The 22,913-nt window shown below is 37.3% G+C and overlaps 1 protein-coding gene across 1 annotated transcript in view; it reads right to left on the reverse strand.

Annotated features, from left to right (window-relative positions):
• Window positions 1-22,115, reverse strand: part of STOM (stomatin) — a 76,691-nt gene extending 54,576 nt beyond the window's left edge. Inside the window, exon 1 of the mRNA XM_053695825.1 lies at window positions 21,966-22,115. Within this exon, the coding sequence (XP_053551800.1) occupies window positions 21,966-22,032 (67 nt within the window). The 5' untranslated portion in view covers window positions 22,033-22,115. The remainder of the gene's footprint in view (window positions 1-21,965) is intronic.
• Window positions 22,116-22,913: the final 798 nt, after the last annotated feature.

Consider the following 22,913-nt stretch of genomic DNA (forward strand, 5'->3'; position numbering starts at 1 on the left):
TACACCACAGCACACAGCTCCTTGTACTTAGTGTATTACATTGTTACATGAGCTAGTCTTCTCTATCATCTCTCACCATACACCACAGCACATAGCTCCTTGTACTTAGTGTATTACATTGTTACCTGAGCTAGTCTTCTCTATCACCTCTCACTATACACCACAGCACACAGCCCCTTGTACTTAGTGTATTACATTGTTACCTGAGCTAGTCTTCTCTATCATCTCTCACTATACACCACAGCACACAGCTCCTTGTACTTAGTGTATTACATTGTTACCTGAGCTAGGTCTTCTCTATCATCTCTCACCATACACCACAGCACACAGCCCCTTGTACTTAGTGTATTACATTGTTACCTGAGCTAGTCTTCTCTATCATCTCTCACCATACACCACAGCACACAGCCCCTTTGTACTTAGTGTATTACATTGTTACCTGAGCTAGTCTTCTCTATCACCTCTCACTATACACCACAGCACACAGCCCCTTGTACTTAGTGTATTACATTGTTACCTGAGCTAGTCTTCTCTATCATCTCTCACCATACACCACAGCACACAGCCCCTTGTACTTAGTGTATTACATTGTTACCTGAGCTAGTCTTCTCTATCATCTCTCACTATACACCACAGCACATAGCTCCTTGTACTTAGTGTATTACATTGTTACCTGAGCTAGTCTTCTCTATCATCTCTCACCATACACCACAGCACACAGCCCCTTGTACTTAGTGTATTACATTGTTACCTGAGCTAGTCTTCTCTATCATCTCTCACCATACACCACAGCACATAGCTCCTTGTACTTAGTGTATTACATTGTTACCTGAGCTAGTCTTCTCTATCACCTCTCACCATACACCACAGCACACAGCCCCTTATACTTAGTGTATTACATTGTTCCTTGAGGTAGTCTTTACTATCATCTCTCACCATACACCACAGCACACAGCTCCTTGTACTTAGTGTATTACATTGTTACCTGAGCTAGTCTTCTCTATCACCTCTCACCATACACCACAGCACACAGCCCCTTGTACTTAGTGTATTACATTGTTACCTGAGCTAGTCTTCTCTATCACCTCTCACCATACACCACAGCACACAGCCCCTTATACTTAGTGTATTACATTGTTACCTGAGCTAGTCTTCTCTATCATCATCTCTCACCATACACCACAGCACACAGCTCCTTGTACTTAGTGTATTACATTGTTACATGAGCTAGTCTTCTCTATCACCTCTCACTATACACCACAGCACACAGCCCCTTGTACTTAGTGTATTACATTGTTACCTGAGCTAGTCTTCTCTATCATCTCTCACCATACACCACAGCACACAGCTCCTTGTACTTAGTGTATTACATTGTTACATGAGCTAGTCTTCTCTATCATCTCTCACCATACACCACAGCACATAGCTCCTTGTACTTAGTGTATTACATTGTTACCTGAGCTAGTCTTCTCTATCACCTCTCACTATACACCACAGCACACAGCCCCTTGTACTTAGTGTATTACATTGTTACCTGAGCTAGTCTTCTCTATCATCTCTCACTATACACCACAGCACACAGCTCCTTGTACTTAGTGTATTACATTGTTACCTGAGCTAGTTTTCTCTATCATCTCTCACCATACACCACAGCACACAGCCCCTTGTACTTAGTGTATTACATTGTTACATGAGCTAGTCTTCTCTATCATCTCTCACCATACACCACAGCACATAGCTCCTTGTACTTAGTGTATTACATTGTTACCTGAGCTAGTCTTCTCTATCACCTCTCACTATACACCACAGCACACAGCCCCTTATACTTAGTGTATTACATTGTTCCTTGAGGTAGTCTTTACTATCACCTCTCACCATACACCACAGCACACAGCCCCTTGTACTTAGTGTATTACATTGTTCCTTGAGGTAGTCTTTACTATCATCTCTCACCATACACCACAGCACACAGCTCCTTGTACTTAGTGTATTACATTGTTACCTGAGCTAGTCTTCTCTATCACCTCTCACCATACACCACAGCACACAGCCCCTTGTACTTAGTGTATTACATTGTTACATGAGCTAGTCTTCTCTATCATCTCTCACCATACACCACAGCACACAGCCCCTTATACTTAGTGTATTACATTGTTCCTTGAGGTAGTCTTTACTATCACCTCTCACCATACACCACAGCACACAGCTCCTTGTACTTAGTGTATTACATTGTTACCTGAGCTAGTCTTCTCTATCATCTCTCACCATACACCACAGCACACAGCTCCTTGTACTTAGTGTATTACATTGTTACATGAGCTAGTCTTCTCTATCATCTCTCACCATACACCACAGCACACAGCTCCTTGTACTTAGTGTATTACATTGTTACATGAGCTAGTCTTCTCTATCATCTCTCACCATACACTACAGCACACAGCCCCTTGTACTTAGTGTATTACATTGTTACCTGAGCTAGTCTTCTCTATCATCTCTCACCATACACCACAGCACACAGCCCCTTGTACTTAGTGTATTACATTGTTACCTGAGCTAGTCTTCTCTATCACCTCTCACCATACACCACAGCACACAGCCCCTTATACTTAGTGTATTACATTGTTACCTGAGCTAGTCTTCTCTATCATCATCTCTCACCATACACCACAGCACACAGCTCCTTGTACTTAGTGTATTACATTGTTACATGAGCTAGTCTTCTCTATCATCTCTCACCATACACCACAGCACACAGCTCCTTGTACTTAGTGTATTACAGTGTTACCTGAGCTAGTCTTCTCTATCATCTCTCACCATACACCACACAGCTCCTTGTACTTAGTGTATTACATTGTTACCTGAGCTAGTCTTTACTATCACCTCTCACCATACACCACAGCACACAGCTCCTTGTACTTAGTGTATTACATTGTTACCTGAGCTAGTCTTCTCTATCACCCTCTCACCATACACCACACCACACAGCCCCTTGTACTTAGTGTATTACATTGTTACCTGAGCTAGTCTTCTCTATCATCTCTCACCATACACCACAGCACACAGCTCCTTGTACTTAGTGTATTACAGTGTTACCTGAGCTAGTCTTCTCTATCATCTCTCACTATACACCACAGCACACAGCCCCTTGTACTTAGTGTATTACATTGTTACCTGAGCTAGTCTTTACTATCACCTCTCACCATACACCACAGCACACAGCCCCTTGTACTTAGTGTATTACATTGTTACCTGAGGTAGTCTTTACTATCACCTCTCACCATACACCACAGCACACAGCTCCTTGTACTTAGTGTATTACATTGTTACCTGAGCTAGTCTTCTCTATCATCTCTCACCATACACCACAGCACACAGCTCCTTGTACTTAGTGTATTACATTGTTACATGAGCTAGTCTTCTCTATCATCTCTCACCATACACCACAGCACACAGCTCCTTGTACTTAGTGTATTACATTGTTACATGAGCTAGTCTTCTCTATCATCTCTCACCATACACTACAGCACACAGCCCCTTGTACTTAGTGTATTACATTGTTACCTGAGCTAGTCTTCTCTATCATCTCTCACCATACACCACAGCACACAGCTCATTGTACTTAGTGTATTACATTGTTACCTGAGCTAGTCTTCTCTATCATCTCTCACTATACACCACAGCACACAGCTCCTTGTACTTAGTGTATTACATTGTTACCTGAGCTAGTCTTCTCTATCATCTCTCACTATACACCACAGCACACAGCTCCTTGTACTTAGTGTATTACATTGTTACCTGAGCTAGTCTTCTCTATCATCTCTCACCATACACCACAGCACACAGCTCCTTGTACTTAGTGTATTACATTGTTACCTGAGCTAGTCTTCTCTATCATCTCTCACCATACACCACAGCACACAGCTCCTTGTACTTAGTGTATTACATTGTTACCTGAGCTAGTCTTCTCTATCATCTCTCACCATACACCACAGCACACAGCTCCTTGTACTTAGTGTATTACATTGTTACCTGAGCTAGTCTTCTCTATCACCTCTCACTATACACCACAGCACACAGCTCCTTGTACTTAGTGTATTACATTGTTACCTGAGCTAGTCTTCTCTATCATCTCTCACTATACACCACAGCACACAGCCCCTTGTACTTAGTGTATTACATTGTTACCTGAGCTAGTCTTCTCTATCATCTCTCACCATACACCACAGCACACAGCCCCTTGTACTTAGTGTATTACATTGTTACCTGAGCTAGTCTTCTCTATCATCTCTCACCATACACCACAGCACATAGCTCCTTGTACTTAGTGTATTACATTGTTACCTGAGCTAGTCTTCTCTATCATCTCTCACCATACACCACAGCACACAGCCCCCTTGTACTTAGTGTATTACATTGTTACCTGAGCTAGTCTTCTCTATCACCTCTCACCATACACCACAGCACACAGCCCCTTGTACTTAGTGTATTACATTGTTCCTTGAGGTAGTCTTTACTATCACCTCTCACCATACACCACAGCACACAGCCCCTTGTACTTAGTGTATTACATTGTTACCTGAGCTAGTCTTCTCTATCATCTCTCACCATACACCACAGCACACAGCCCCTTGTACTTAGTGTATTACATTGTTACCTGAGCTAGTCTTCTCTATCATCTCTCACCATACACCACAGCACACAGCTCCCTTGTACTTAGTGTATTACATTGTTACCTGAGCTAGTCTTCTCTATCATCTCTCACTATACACCACAGCACACAGCTCCTTGTACTTAGTGTATTACATTGTTACCTGAGCTAGTCTTCTCTATCATCTCTCACCATACACCACAGCACACAGCTCCTTGTACTTAGTGTATTACATTGTTACCTGAGCTAGTCTTCTCTATCATCTCTCACCATACACCACAGCACACAGCCCCTTGTACTTAGTGTATTACATTGTTACCTGAGCTAGTCTTCTCTATCATCTCTCACTATACACCACAGCACACAGCTCCTTGTACTTAGTGTATTACATTGTTACCTGAGCTAGTCTTCTCTATCATCTCTCACCATACACCACAGCACACAGCTCCTTGTACTTAGTGTATTACATTGTTACCTGAGCTAGTCTTCTCTATCATCTCTCACCCATACACCACAGCACATAGCTCCTTGTACTTAGTGTATTACATTGTTACCTGAGCTAGTCTTCTCTATCATCTCTCACCATACACCACAGCACACAGCCCCTTGTACTTAGTGTATTACATTGTTACCTGAGCTAGTCTTCTCTATCATCTCTCACCATACACCACAGCACACAGCTCCTTGTACTTAGTGTATTACATTGTTACCTGAGCTAGTCTTCTCTATCACCTCTCACTATACACCACAGCACACAGCTCCTTGTACTTAGTGTATTACATTGTTCCTTTAGGTAGTCTTCTCTATCACCTCTCACCATACACCACAGCACACAGCCCCTTGTACTTAGTGTATTACATTGTTACCTGAGCTAGTCTTCTCTATCATCTCTCACCATACACCACAGCACACAGCCCCTTGTACTTAGAGAAGACTAGCTCAGGTAACAATGTAATACACTAAGTACAAGGAGCTGTGTGCTGTGGTGTATGGTGAGAGATGATAGAGAAGACTAGCTCAGGTAACAATGTAATACACTATCATCTCTCACCATACACCACAGCACACAGCTCCTTGTACTTAGTGTATTACATTGTTACCTGAGCTAGTCTTCTCTATCATCATCTCTCACCATACACCACAGCACACAGCTCCTTGTACTTAGTGTATTACATTGTTACCTGAGCTAGTCTTCTCTATCATCCCTCACCATACACCACAGCACACAGCTCCTTGTACTTAGTGTATTACATTGTTACCTGAGCTAGTCTTCTCTATCATCTCTCACCATACACCACAGCACACAGCCCCTTGTACTTAGTGTATTACATTGTTACCTGAGCTAGTCTTCTCTATCATCTCTCACCATACACCACAGCACACAGCCCCTTGTACTTAGTGTATTACATTGTTACCTGAGCTAGTCTTCTCTATCACCTCTCACCATACACCACAGCACACAGCTCCTTGTACTTAGTGTAATACATTGTTACATGAGCTAGTCTTCTCTATCATCTCTCACTATACACCACAGCACACAGCTCCCTTGTACTTAGTGTATTACATTGTTACCTGAGGTAGTCTTTACTATCACCCTCTCACCATACACCACAGCACACAGCCCCTTGCACTTAGTGTATTACATTGTTACCTGAGCTAGTCTTCTCTATCATCTCTCACCATACACCACAGCACACAGCTCCTTGTACTTAGTGTATTACATTGTTACCTGAGCTAGTCTTCTCTATCATCCTCTCACCATACACCACAGCACACAGCTCCTTGTACTTAGTGTATTACATTGTTACCTGAGCTAGTCTTCTCTATCACCTCTCACTATACACCACAGCACACAGCTCCTTGTACTTAGTGTATTACATTGTTACCTGAGCTAGTCTTCTCTATCATCTCTCACTATACACCACAGCACACAGCCCCTTGTACTTAGTGTATTACATTGTTACCTGAGCTAGTCTTCTCTATCATCTCTCACCATACACCACAGCACACAGCCCCTTGTACTTAGTGTATTACATTGTTACATGAGCTAGTCTTCTCTATCATCTCTCACTATACACCACAGCACACAGCTCATTGTACTTAGTGTATTACATTGTTACCTGAGCTAGTCTTCTCTATCATCTCTCACCATACACCACAGCACACAGCTCCTTGTACTTAGTGTATTACATTGTTACCTGAGCTAGTCTTCTCTATCATCTCTCACCATACACCACAGCACACAGCTCCCTTGTACTTAGTGTATTACATTGTTACCTGAGCTAGTCTTCTCTATCATCTCTCACTATACACCACAGCACACAGCCCCTTGTACTTAGTGTATTACATTGTTACCTGAGCTAGTCTTCTCTATCACCTCTCACTATACACCACAGCACACAGCTCCTTGTACTTAGTGTATTACATTGTTACCTGAGCTAGTCTTCTCTATCATCTCTCACTATACACCACAGCACACAGCCCCTTGTACTTAGTGTATTACATTGTTACATGAGCTAGTCTTCTCTATCACCTCTCACTATACACCACAGCACACAGCTCCTTGTACTTAGTGTATTACATTGTTACCTGAGCTAGTCTTCTCTATCATCTCTCACCATACACCACAGCACACAGCCCCTTGTACTTAGTGTATTACATTGTTACCTGAGCTAGTCTTCTCTATCACCTCTCACCATACACCACAGCACACAGCCCCTTGTACTTAGTGTATTACATTGTTACCTGAGCTAGTCTTCTCTATCATCTCTCACCATACACCACAGCACACAGCTCCTTGTACTTAGTGTATTACATTGTTACATGAGCTAGTCTTTACTATCATCTCTCACCATACACCACAGCACACAGCCCCTTGTACTTAGTGTATTACATTGTTACCTGAGCTAGTCTTCTCTATCACCTCTCACTATACACCACAGCACACAGCTCCTTGTACTTAGTGTATTACATTGTTACCTGAGCTAGTCTTCTCTATCATCTCTCACCATACACCACAGCACACAGCTCCTTGTACTTAGTGTATTACATTGTTACCTGAGCTAGTCTTCTCTATCACCTCTCACCATACACCACAGCACACAGCCCCTTGTACTTAGTGTATTACATTGTTACCTGAGCTAGTCTTCTCTATCATCTCTCACTATACACCACAGCACACAGCTCCTTGTACTTAGTGTATTACATTGTTACCTGAGCTAGTCTTCTCTATCATCTCTCACCATACACCACAGCACACAGCCCCTTGTACTTAGTGTATTACATTGTTACCTGAGCTAGTCTTCTCTATCATCTCTCACCATACACCACAGCACACAGCCCCTTGTACTTAGTGTATTACATTGTTACCTGAGCTAGTCTTCTCTATCATCTCTCACCATACACCACAGCACACAGCCCCTTGTACTTAGTGTATTACATTGTTACCTGAGCTAGTCTTTACTATCACCTCTCACTATACACCACAGAGCATCTCATTACAATCCTCTTCAGCTGCACCAACAGGAACAACACAGCTGCAATAAACAAGATAATTATAGAGCAGCGCAGTTATAACGGAGATTGTTCTCATCAGAAAGCAAAAGATTCTACAGCTACTTGTGATAAGAACTTATTGTCTGAAAATCCGACACTAAAACAACTTAGACAGCTAACACTTTGTAGTTACAATAAATTAAGATATCAGCAGAGCCTGAATATTATTAGATTAAAACCTTGTTTGCTGCAATTGTTTGTTAATGGTAAACTCAATCTAGCATTACATAATTTGAAGGAGACAATATGGAGCAGAGTCTGCAGATGACAGGAAGTGCCTCTGTCGTTGTGTTAATAAAATCCCTGATGTTTGGCTTCAGCAGAAATAATAAGATAATAAACTGCAAATTAGATGTAGATATGTGGCAGGGTTAGGCTTGTGAAGCTGTCATGTGCTCTTACAGGTTTCAGGACTGAAAAATCCACAATTTTCAGATTTCAATTAAAAGGAAAAGAGGCAAAATAAATAATAAGATTCATTTGCAAAAATAGTGTTTACCCCTATCCTTTATTTAGTTTTTCATTGTGCACATGACAAACCTAACCCTGCTACATATCAGTCTCTAATTGGTCCCAGCAGACATTAATAGAGGAACTGTACAGCAGTGATCGGCTTTGTCTACGGCTCTACGCCAGTATCCAGTCCTGATTGGCTCCTCCATATAAGGGAAGTGGCTGGGGGAGTTTATTGGAAAACAATTACAGCAAAGAAGATTTTTAAACTCACAAAGACTGATTGGAAATGTCATGATTAGAAGGTAACAGACACCTGGGCTCGTGCACAAGCTGGTAGTAATAACAGAACAGTCTCCGGGGTTACAAGGGGGAAATTTGTAAGAGGCAGTAGGTTTATTTCAGACACTTGGGGGCCGATTTAAGAAGCTGCGAATGCAGCAGTTTCTGCGGAAGCCTTCAGACTCGCAGGAAACATAAGTCATAAGACCGCTGCTCCTTAACTCTTCCACCGCCTCTGAGGGGGCGGACTGCAATCAGCCTGATCAGATACGATCGGGATGATTGACAACCCCTGCTAGCAGCTGATTGGCCACGAATGTGCAGGGGTAGGCACTGCACAAGCAGTTCCCCAGAAATGCTTGTGCAATGTTAAATGCCGACAGCATATGCTGTCGGCATTTATCGATGTCGGGCGGACATGATACGCCCGACAGTTGATAAATCGGCCCCTTGGGCTTTAGATTACAGGTAGGATATAAGCCTCAGTACCAGTCACACTTCACAAGGTCATATAGTTATGTAGTCTGTATGTATAGTATGTAGCTATAGGGAAAATACATAAACTGGTAATACAGGACATTCAGCCTCATTCTTATACCCTATGTGGGTCCTCCCGTAACTGATTTATTGTATAAACATGGCACAGCATCACATGACTAATATCCACAGATGTAAGCAAAGCAAATATTACTATGATTCAGGTAGATTACAAGTTTTGCGCTATAGAGTGTATTCAACAAACGCAACAAAAGTTGCGTTATTTAACCCTCTATAGCGCAGCCATTACAAGTTTTGAAAGAGCCAGATAGTGCATGCGATATGGTTGCGTTGAGCTCCATACCGCACAAAATACAAGCACTGTTTTGACGTGCTCGTGCATGCTTTCCCCATAGACATCAATAGGGAGAGCGTGTTAGTTTTTTTTCTAACACTTGCGATTGCGGAATGAAAAGCTCCGTAACGCAGCCCCATTGATGGCTATGGGGAAAAAAAAAGTTACGTTTAAACCTAACACCCTAACAAAAAAACCCACATCTAAGCACCCCTAGTCTTCCCCCCAACATCGCCAACACCTACATAATGTTATCAGCCCCTAATCTGCCCCTCCCGACATCGCCGCCACTATGAAAATTCATTAACCCCTATTCCGCCGCTCCCCGACACCACCACCACTATAATAAACCTATTAACCCCTAAACCGACAGCACCCCACATCGCAATAAACTATTTTAAACTAGTAACCCCTAAACCTAACGCCCCCCCTAACTTTATATTAAAATTACAATTTCCCTATCTTAAATTAAATCGTACCGGTCAAATTAAAAAAAAACTAAGTTTAAACTAACAATTAAACTAATATAACTATTAAACTAACTACCAATTAAAGAAAACTAAAACACACATTAAAAAAATCCTAACACTACTATAAAAATTACAAAGTATCCAATTACAAAAAATAAAAAATACTAAATTACGAAAAATAAAACAAAATGATCCAAAATAAAAAGAATTACACCTAATAGCCCTATAAAAATAAAAAAGCCCACCCAAAATAAAAAAACCCTAGCCTACAATAAACTACCAATAGCCCTTAAAAGGGCCTTTTGTGGGGCATTGCCCCAAAGAAATCAGCTCTTTTACCTGTAAAAAAAACAAAACACAAAGCCCCCCAACAGTAAAACCCACCACACCCAACCAACCCTCCAAAATAATAAATCTAACAAAAACCTAAGCTACTCATTGCCCTGAAAAGGGCATTTGTATGGGCATTGCTCTTAAAAGGGCATTCAGCTCTTTTGCATTGCCCCGAAAAGGGCATTCAGCTCTTTTAAGAAAAGCCCAAACCCTAAACTAAAAAGAAACCCACCCAAAAAAAAGTTTAAAAACTCCTAACACTAACCCTGGAAGATCCACTTGCAGTTCCTGAAGTCCGGACATCCAGGCGGCGAGGTCTTCATCAATCCAGGCGGCGTATTCTATCTTCATCCTGGCGGCGCGGAGCATCCTCTTCATATGGAGCGGCGTTCAGGAAAATTAAATTTTGGAATCAAATATCTCTGTAAACTTTTGATTTACAAAGTTGGCGCTAAGCTAATGTTATATAAATCTGCACTATGTGCAGAATTATATAAAATTATTTTGTAAGTTTACTGGCCCTTTAATGAGCATAAGATTGTATTGTGAAATATTTGCATTATCTCCATAAACATAACTCTATACATATAAATGCATGCTTCTCTAAGTATGTGTATGTAAAATCCCTGCGTCTGCTTTTTTTTACCCGAGCTCTCGTATCTTTATTAGACAGTGTTATTATGAGTGTAACTGTACTGTGTAATGTATATTTATTAGATAGTGTTATTATGTGTGTAACTGTACTGTGTAATGTATATTTATTAGACAGTGTTATTATGTGTGTAACTGTACTGTGTAATGTATATTTATTAGATAGTGTTATTATGTGTGTAACTGTACTGTGTAATGTATATTTATTAGATAGTGTTATTATATGTGTAACTGTACTGTGTAATGTATATTTATTAGATAGTGTTATTATGTGTGTAACTGTACTGTGCAATGTATATTTATTAGATAGTGTTATTATGTGTGTAACTGTACTGTGTAATGTATATTTATTAGATGGTGTTATTATGTGTGTAACTGTACTGTGTAATGTATATTTATTAGATGGTGTTATGTGTGTAACTGTACTGTGTAATGTATATTTATTAGACAGCGTTATGTGTGTAACTGTACTGTGTAATGTATATTTATTAGATAGTGTTATTATGTGTGTAACTGTACTGTGTAATGTATATTTATTAGACAGCGTTATGTGTGTAACTGTACTGTGTAATGTATATTTATTAGATGGTGTTATTATGTGTGTAACTGTACTGTGTAATGCATATTTATTAGATGGTGTTATTATGTGTGTAACTGTACTGTGTAATGTATATTTATTAGACAGCGTTATGTGTGTAACTGTACTGTGTAATGTATATTTATTAGATAGTGTTATTATGTGTGCAACTGTACTGTGTAATGTATATGTATAAGACAGTGTTATTATGTGTGTAACTGTACTGTGTAATGTATATTTATTAGATAGTGTTATTATGTGTGTAACTGTACTGTGTAATGTATATTTATTAGATGGTGTTATGTGTGTAACTGTACTGTGTAATGTATATTTATTAGACAGTGTTAATATAAGTGTAACTGTACTGTGTAATGTATATTTATTAGATAGTGTTATTATGTGTGTAACTGTACTGTGTAATGTATATTTATTAGATGGTGTTATTATGTGTGTAACTGTACTGTGTAATGTATATTTATTAGACAGTGTTAATATAAGTGTAACTGTACTGTGTAATAATGTATATTTATTAGATAGTGTTATTATAAGTGTAACTGTACTGTGTAATGTATATTTATTAGACAGTGTTATTATGTGTGTAACTGTACTGTGTAAGGTATATTTATTAGACAGTGTTATTATGTGTGTAACTGTACTGTGTAATGTATATTTATTAGACAGTGTTATTATGTGTGTAACTGTACTGTGTAATGTATATTTATTAGATAGTGTTATTATGTGTGTAACTGTACTGTGTAATGTATATTTATTAGATAGTGTTATTATGTGTGTAACTGTACTGTGTAATGTATATTTATTAGATGGTGTTATTATGTGTGTAACTGTACTGTGTAATGTATATTTATTAGATGGTGTTATGTGTGTAACTGTACTGTGTAATGTATATTTATTAGACAGCGTTATGTGTGTAACTGTACTGTGTAATGTATATTTATTAGATAGTGTTATTATGTGTGTAACTGTACTGTGTAATGTATATTTATTAGATAATGTTATTATGTGTGTAACTGTACTGTGTAATGTATATTTATTAGATAGTGTTATTATGTGTGTAACTGTACTGTGTAATGTATATTTATTAGACAGCGTTATGTGTGTAACTGTACTGTGTAATGTATATTTATTAGATGGTGTTATTATGTGTGTAACTGTACTGTGTAATGCATATTTATTAGATGGTGTTATTATGTGTGTAACTGTACTGTGTAATGTATATTTATTAGACAGCGTTATGTGTGTAACTGTACTGTGTAATGTATATTTATTAGATAGTGTTATTATGTGTGCAACTGTACTGTGTAATGTATATGTATAAGACAGTGTTATTATGTGTGTAACTGTACTGTGTAATGTATATTTATTAGATAGTGTTATTATGTGTGTAACTGTACTGTGTAATGTATATTTATTAGATGGTGTTATGTGTGTAACTGTACTGTGTAATGTATATTTATTAGACAGTGTTAATATAAGTGTAACTGTACTGTGTAATGTATATTTATTAGATAGTGTTATTATGTGTGTAACTGTACTGTGTAATGTATATTTATTAGATGGTGTTATTATGTGTGTAACTGTACTGTGTAATGTATATTTATTAGACAGTGTTAATATAAGTGTAACTGTACTGTGTAATAATGTATATTTATTAGATAGTGTTATTATAAGTGTAACTGTACTGTGTAATGTATATTTATTAGACAGTGTTATTATGTGTGTAACTGTACTGTGTAAGGTATATTTATTAGACAGTGTTATTATGTGTGTAACTGTACTGTGTAAGGTATATTTATTAGACAGTGTTATTATGTGTGTAACTGTACTGTGTAATGTATATTTATTAGATAGTGTTATTATGTGTGTAACTGTACTGTGTAATGTATATTTATTAGATAGTGTTATTATGTGTGTAACTGTACTGTGTAATGTATATTTATTAGATGGTGTTATTATGTGTGTAACTGTACTGTGTAATGTATATTTATTAGATGGTGTTATGTGTGTAACTGTACTGTGTAATGTATATTTATTAGACAGCGTTATGTGTGTAACTGTACTGTGTAATGTATATTTATTAGATAGTGTTATTATGTGTGTAACTGTACTGTGTAATGTATATTTATTAGACAGCGTTATGTGTGTAACTGTACTGTGTAATGTATATTTATTAGATGGTGTTATTATGAGTGTAACTGTACTGTGTAATGTATATTTATTAGAGAGTGTTATGTGTGTAACTGTACTGTGTAATGTATATTTATTAGATAGTGTTATTATGTGTGTAACTGTACTGTGTAATGTATATTTATTAGACAGTGTTAATATGTGTAATGTATATTTATTGGACGGTGTTAATATATGTGTGTAACTGTACTGTGTAATGTATATTTATTAGATAGTGTTATTATGTGTGTAACTGTACTATGTAATGTATATTTATTAGACAGTGTTAATATAAGTGTAACTGTACTGTGTAATGTATATTTATTAGATGGTGTTATTATGTGTGTAACTGTACTGTGTAATGTATATTTATTAGATGGTGTTATGTGTGTAACTGTACTGTGTAATGTATATTTATTAGATGGTGTTATGTGTATAACTGTACTGTGTAATGTATATTTATTAGATAGTGTTATTATGCGTGTAACTGTACTGTGTAATGTATATTTATTAGACAGCGTTATGTGTGTAACTGTACTGTGTAATGTATATTTATTAGATGGTGTTATTATGTGTGTAACTGTACTGTGTAATGCATATTTATTAGATGGTGTTATAATGTGTGTAACTGTACTGTGTAATGTATATTTATTAGACAGCGTTATGTGTGTAACTGTACTGTGTAATGTATATTTATTAGACAGCGTTATGTGTGTAACTGTACTGTGTAATGTATATTTATTAGATAGTGTTATTATGTGTGTAACTGTACTGTGTAATGTATATTTATTAGACAGCGTTATGTGTGTAACTGTACTGTGTAATGTATATTTATTAGATGGTGTTATTATGTGTGTAACTGTACTGTGTAATGCATATTTATTAGATGGTGTTATTATGTGTGTAACTGTACTGTGTAATGTATATTTATTAGACAGCGTTATGTGTGTAACTGTACTGTGTAATGTATATTTATTAGATAGTGTTATTATGTGTGCAACTGTACTGTGTAATGTATATGTATAAGACAGTGTTATTATGTGTGTAACTGTACTGTGTAATGTATATTTATTAGATAGTGTTATTATGTGTGTAACTGTACTGTGTAATGTATATTTATTAGATAGTGTTATTATGTGTGCAACTGTACTGTGTAATGTATATGTATAAGACAGTGTTATTATGTGTGTAACTGTACTGTGTAAAGTATATTTATTAGATGGTGTTATTATGAGTGTAACTGTACTGTGTAATGTATATTTATTAGATAGTGTTATGTGTGTAACTGTACTATGTAATGTATATTTATTAGATAGTGTTATTATGTGTGTAACTGTAGTATGTAATGTATATTTATTAGACAGTGTTATTATGAGTGTAACTGTACTGTGTAATGTAGATTTATTAGATAATGTTATTATGAGTGTAACTTTACTGTGTAATGTATATTTGTTAGATGGTGTTATGTGTATAACTGTACTGTGTAATGTATATTTATTAGATAGTGTTACTATGTGTCTAACTGTACAGTGTAATGTATATTTATTAGACAGTGTTATTAAGTATGTAACTGTACTATGTAATGTATATTTATTAGATAGTGTTATTATGTGTGTAACTGTACTGTGTAATGTATATTTATTAGACAGTGTTATGTGTGTAACTGTACTGTGTAATGTAGATTTATTAGATAATGTTATTATGTGTGTAACTGTACTGTGTAATGTATATTTATTAGATAGTGTTATTATGTGTGTAACTGTACTGTGTAATGTATATTTATTAGACAGTGTTATGTGTGTAACTGTACTGTGTAATGTAGATTTATTAGATGATGTTATTATGTGTGTAACTATACTGTGTAATTTATATTTATTAGTTAGTGTTATTATGTGTGTAACTGTACTGTGTAATGTTTATTTATTAGATGGTGTTATTATGTGTGTAACTGTACTGTGTAATGTATATTTATTAGATAGTGTTATTATGTGTGTAACTGTACTGTGTAATGTATATTTATTAGATGGTGTTATTATGTGTGTAACTGTACTGTGTAATGTATATTTATTAGACAGTGTTAATATGAGTGTAACTGTACTGTGTAATGTAAATTTATTAGACAGTGTTAATGAGTGTAACTGTACTGTGTAATGTATATTTATTAGATGGTGTTATGTGTGTAACTGTACTGTGTAATGTATATTTATTAGATAGTGTTAATATGAGTGTAACTGTACTATGTAATGTATATTTATTAGATGCTGTTATTATGTGTGTGACTGTACTGTGTAATGTATATTTATTAGACAGTGTTAATATGAGTGTAACTGTACTATGTAATGTATATTTATTAGATGGTGTTATTATGAGTGTAACTGTACTGTATAATGTATATTTATTAGTGTTATTATGCGTGTAACTGTACTATGTAATGTATATTTATTAGACAGTGTTATTATGTGTGTAACTGTACTGTGTAATGTATATTTATTAGATGGTGTTATGTGTGTAACTGTACTGTGTAATGAATATTTATTAGACAGTGTTATTATGTGTGTAACTGTACTGTGTAATGTATATTTATTAGATGGTGTTATTATGTGTGTAACTGTACTGTGTAATGTATATTTATTAGATGGTGTTATGTGTGTAACTGTACTGTGTAATGAATATTTATTAGACAGTGTTATTATGTGTGTAACTGTACTGTGTAATGTATATTTATTAGATATTGTTATTATGTGTGTAACTGTACTGTGTAATGTATATTTATTAGATAGTGTTAATATGAGTGTAACTGTACTATGTAATGTATATTTATTAGATGCTGTTATGTGTGTGACTGTACTGTGTAATGTATATTTATTAGACAGTGTTAATATGAGTGTAACTGTACTGTATAATGTATATTTATTAGTGTTATTATGAGTGTAACTGTACTATGTAATGTATATTTATTACATAGTGTTATTATGTGTGTGACTGTACTGTGTAATGTATATTTATTAGATGGTGTTATGTGTGTAACTGTACTGTGTAATGAATATTTATTAGACAGTGTTATTATGTGTGTAACTGTACTGTGTAATGTATATTTATTAGATAGTGTTATTATGAGTGTAACTGTACTGTGTAATGAATATTTATTAGACAGTGTTATTATGTGTGTAACTGTACAGTGTAATGTATATTTATTAGATGGTGTTATTATGTGTGTAACTGTACTGTGTAATGTATATTTATTAGATAGTGTTATATGTATAACTGTACTGTGTAATGTATATTTATTAGATGGTGTTATTATGTGTGTAACTGTACTGTGTAATGTATATTTATTAGATGGTGTTATTATGTGTGTAACTGTACTGTGTAATGTATATTTATTAGATGGTGTTATTATGTGTGTAACTGTACTGTGTAATGTATATTTATTAGATGGTGTTATTATGTGTGTAACTGTACTGTGTAATGTATATTTATTAGATAGTGTTATATGTATAACTGTACTATGTAATGTACATTTATTAGATAGTGTTATTATGAGTGTAACTGTACTGTGTAATGTATATTTACTAGATTGTGTTGTATGTGTAACTGTACTGTGTAATGTATATTTATTAGATAGTGTTATTATGAGTGTAACTGTATTGTGTAATGTACCGGTATATTTATTAGATGGTGTTATTATGTGTGTAACTGTACATTGCAATGTATATTTATTAGATAGTGTTATTATGTGTGCAACTGTACTGTGTAATGTCTATTTATTAGACAGTGTTATGTGTGTAACTGTACTATGTAATGCATATTTATTAGATTGTGTTATTATGTGTGTAATTGTACTATGTAATGTATATTTATTAGATGGTGTTATGTGTGTAACTGTACTGTGTAAAGAATATTTATTAGACAGTGTTATTATGAGTGTTACTGTGTAATGTATATTTATTAGATGGTGTTATTATGTGTGTAACTGTACTGTGTAATGTATATTTATTAGATGGTGTTATGTGTGTAACTGTACTGTGTAATGAATATTTATTAGATGGTGTTATGTGTGTAACTGTACTGTGTAATGTATTTTTGAAGTGTTTCATGAAAGATTTATGTAGCAGAAAACTGTTAACTACAGCTCTTTGAGTGCAGAAAGGATTGATGCGTAAAAAGCGCTATTGCGATTATTCAAGGCTTGTAATACCTGCACAATGGAAAACTCATAACCTGCGCAGAAAACTCATAATGCTCTTCTTCTAATCTTGCCCAGAGGTAGGAATGTAATTGAATAAAATTCTTTTATTATAACTTAGTTATTTACATTTTTTTAAACACACGGCCAGCTATTAAAGGAGAATGTCACAATAAAAATCTGTGCTGTCTAAAATAAGACACCGCCTACTTCCTGTGAACAGTAGGGCACAGATAATGTTATATTTTACTGTAATACAAGAGTAAATTACTAAGATATTGAGACCGCAAAATGAAAAATATATTTATGTTTATGACAAAACTGAGGTTTATAGCACAACTTATGTACAGTGGGATCCTAAATAGATTATCTCAAGCCTCCTTATCAGGTCAGATTTTCAGGATAATCTTGGGTAAGAGCAGGTTAATAACCATGGTTACTAATTAGCTGAGTATTTTACTTGCACTCCATTTCAGAAATACTGAAAATCTGGCCTGGATAAACCCCTGTGTTCCGCTTAATTAGCAAAATTCCACATACATTAGATTAAGAACATAGAAGTATCTGAATGACACAATCTCTCTGTATAAAGACCCCTGGTTACAGTATATCAAGCACTAGCAAGTCTATAAGTAGTAACAGAAACACATTGCAGAAATGAGGTCTTTTGACTATGGGAGTATTTTTAGTTAGAAACAGCTGTCACTTGCCACTAAAACATGTTGTATACAGCAGTGCGTTTCTGGCAGTTAAGTGGTTACAAAACTGATTACTGGAACAGACACCAGTAATGCACAAAGAAATGAGGCACTGAAAGACCAGGCTAAACATAACAGGATGTTAAAGAGCAACTTCACATGACCTCTTGTCACTGCACAGCACTGTGTAAAGCAGAATATGTGCCACTAGCACTCACACTGCGCTGAGTTTGTAAGCTAAGGGGGATTCACCACCCCCAAGTAGGCATAACAGGCACTAGCATGAGACATAAGCAGCACTGACATGATAAATAAGCAGCACTGACATGAGACATAAGCAGCACTGACATGAGATATAAGCAGCACTGACATGAGACATAAGCAGCACTGACATGAGATATAAGCAGCACTGACATGAGATAAGCAGCACTGACATGAGATATAAGCAGCACTGACATGATATATAAGCAGCACTGACATGAGACATAAGCAGCACTGACATGAGACATAAGCAGCACTGACATGAGATAAGCAGCACTGACATGAGACATAAGCAGCACTGACATGAGACATAAGCAGCACTGACATGAGATATAAGCAGCACTGACATGAGATATAAGCAGCACTGACATGATAAATAAGCAGCACTGACATGAGACATAAGCAGCACTGACATGATAAATAAGCAGCACTGACATGAGACATAAGCAGCACTGACATGAGATAAGCAGCACTGACATGAGATATAAGCAGCACTGACATGAGATATAAGCAGCACTGACATGAGACATAAGCAGCACTGACATGATAAATAAGCAGCACTGACATGAGACATAAGCAGCACTGACATGAGACATAAGCAGCACTGACATGAGATAAGAAGCACTGACATGAGACATAAGCAGCACTGACGAGATAAGCAGCACTGACATGAGATAAGCAGCACTGACATGAGACATAAGCAGCACTGACATGAGATATAAGCAGCACTGACATGAGATAAGAAGCACCGACATGAGACATAAGCAGCACTGACATGAGATATAAGAAGCACTGACATGAGACATAAGCAGCACTGACATGATATATAAGCAGCACTGACATGATAAATAAGCAGCACTGACATGAGACATAAGCAGCACTGACATGAGACATAAGCAGCACTGACATGAGACATAAGCAGCACTGACATGATATATAAGCAGCACTGACATGAGACATAAGCAGCACTGACATGAGACATAAGCAGCACTGACATGATATATAAGCAGCACTGACATGAGATAAGCAGCACTGACATGAGACATAAGCAGCACTGACATGAGATAAGAAGCACTGACATGAGACATAAGCAGCACTGACATGAGATAAGAAGCACCGACATGAGACATAAGCAGCACTGACATGAGATAAGAAGCACTGACATGAGACATAAGCAGCACTGACGAGATAAGCAGCACTGACATGAGATAAGCAGCACTGACATGAGACAAGCAGCACTGACATGAGATATAAGCAGCACTGACATGAGATAAGAAGCACTGACATGAGATAAGAAGCACCGACATGAGACATAAGCAGCACTGACATGAGATATAAGCAGCACTGACATGAGACATAAGCAGCACTGACATGATAAATAAGCAGCACTGACATGAGACATAAGCAGCACTGACATGAGACATAAGCAGCACTGACATGAGATAAGAAGCACTGACATGAGACATAAGCAGCACTGACATGAGATAAGCAGCACTGACATGAGACATAAGCAGCACTGACATGAGATAAGAAGCACTGACATGAGATAAGAAGCACCGACATGAGACATAAGCAGCACTGACATGAGATATAAGAAGCACTGACATGAGACATAAGCAGCACTGACATGATATATAAGCAGCACTGACATGATAAATAAGCAGCACTGACATGAGACATAAGCAGCACTGACATGAGATATAAGCAGCACTGACATAAGACATAAGCAGCACTGACATGAGACATAAGCAGCACTGACATGAGACATAAGCAGCACTGACATGAGACATAAGCAGCACTGACATGAGACATAAGCAGCACTGACATGAGACATAAGCAGCACTGACATGATATATAAGCAGCACTGACATGAGATAAGCAGCACTGACATGAGACATAAGCAGCACTGACATGAGATATAAGCAGCACTGACATGAGATAAGAAGCACTGACATGAGACATAAGCAGCACTGACATGAGATAAGAAGCACCGACATGAGACATAAGCAGCACTGACATGAGATATAAGAAGCACTGACATGAGACATAAGCAGCACTGACATGATATATAAGCAGCACTGACATGATAAATAAGCAGCACTGACATGAGACATAAGCAGCACTGACATGAGATATAAGCAGCACTGACATGAGACATAAGCAGCACTGACATGAGACATAAGCAGCACTGACATGATATATAAGCAGCACTGACATGAGATAAGCAGCACTGACATGAGATATAAGCAGCACTGACATGATATATAAGCAGCACTGACATGAGATAAGCAGCACTGACATGAGATATAAGCAGCACTGACATGATATATAAGCAGCACTGACATGAGATAAGCAGCACTGACATGAGATATAAGCAGCACTGACATGATATATAAGCAGCACTGACATGAGACATAAGCAGCACTGACATGAGACATAAGCAGCACTGACATGACATATAAGCAGCACTGACATGATATATAAGCAGCACTGACATGATATATAAGCAGCACTGACATGAGACATAAGCAGCACTGACATGATATATAAGCAGCACTGACATGAGACATAAGCAGCACTGACATGATATATAAGCAGCACTGACATGAGACATAAGCAGCACTGACATGACATATAAGCAGCACTGACATGATATATAAGCAGCACTGACATGAGACATAAGCAGCACTGACATGATATATAAGCAGCACTGACATGATAAATAAGCAGCACTGACATGATAAATAAGCAGCACTGACATGAGACATAAGCAGGCTAAAGCTGTATGGTGCCAGCGTACAAGTAAACAGACCCCAGCTGCACACTGCTCCCTACCTGTCCTGTCACTAGAGCTGTCAGCAATCCTCTGAGGCTTCATCTGAGCTTCACGGTTGTCAGCCATTCCTTCTGGGCTCACACACAGCACTGTGTCTGTTTTTTTGCAGGCTCATAACAGCTACTCAGGCACTCCCCTCTATAATCTCCACCTGCTGCCCTGCCTCCTTATTTACACCCTCCCCAGCCCTCCTGGGACTCTACAGTATATCCCAACTTCCTGCACGGTCTCACAGTAAAACACGTCTGTAGCTAACAACATGCATATGTGTCACTCAAACACATATGGTAGTGACCTCCTGCACTGTCTCACAGTATAACAGGTCTGTAGCTAACAACATACATATGTGTCACTCAAACACATATGGTAGTGACCTCCTGCACTGTCTCACAGTATAACAGGTCTGTAGCTAACAACATACATATGTGTCACTCAAACACATATGGTAGTGACCTCCTGCACTGTCTCACAGTATAACAGGTCTGTAGCTAACAACATACATATGTGTCACTCAAACACATATGGTAGTGACCTCCTGCACTGTCTCACAGTATAACAGGTCTGTAGCTAACAACATACATGTGTGTCACTCAAACACATATGGTAGTGACCTCCTGCACTGTCTCACAGTATAACAGGTCTGTAGCTAACAACATACATATGTGTCACTCAAACACATATGGTAGTGACCTCCTGCACTGTCTCACAGTATAACAGGTCTGTAGCTAACAACATACATGTGTGTCACTCAAACACATATGGTAGTGACCTCCTGCACTGTCTCACAGTAAAACACGTCTGTAGCTAACAACATACAGTACATGTGTGTCACTCAAACACATATGGTAGTGACCTCCTGCACTGTCTCACAGTATAACAGGTCTGTAGCTAACAACATACAGTACATGTGTGTCACACAAACACATATATTAGTGACCTCCTGCACT

Source organism: Bombina bombina, chromosome 12 (assembly GCF_027579735.1).
Source record: "Bombina bombina isolate aBomBom1 chromosome 12, aBomBom1.pri, whole genome shotgun sequence".
NCBI classification, from domain to species: domain Eukaryota; kingdom Metazoa; phylum Chordata; class Amphibia; order Anura; family Bombinatoridae; genus Bombina; species Bombina bombina.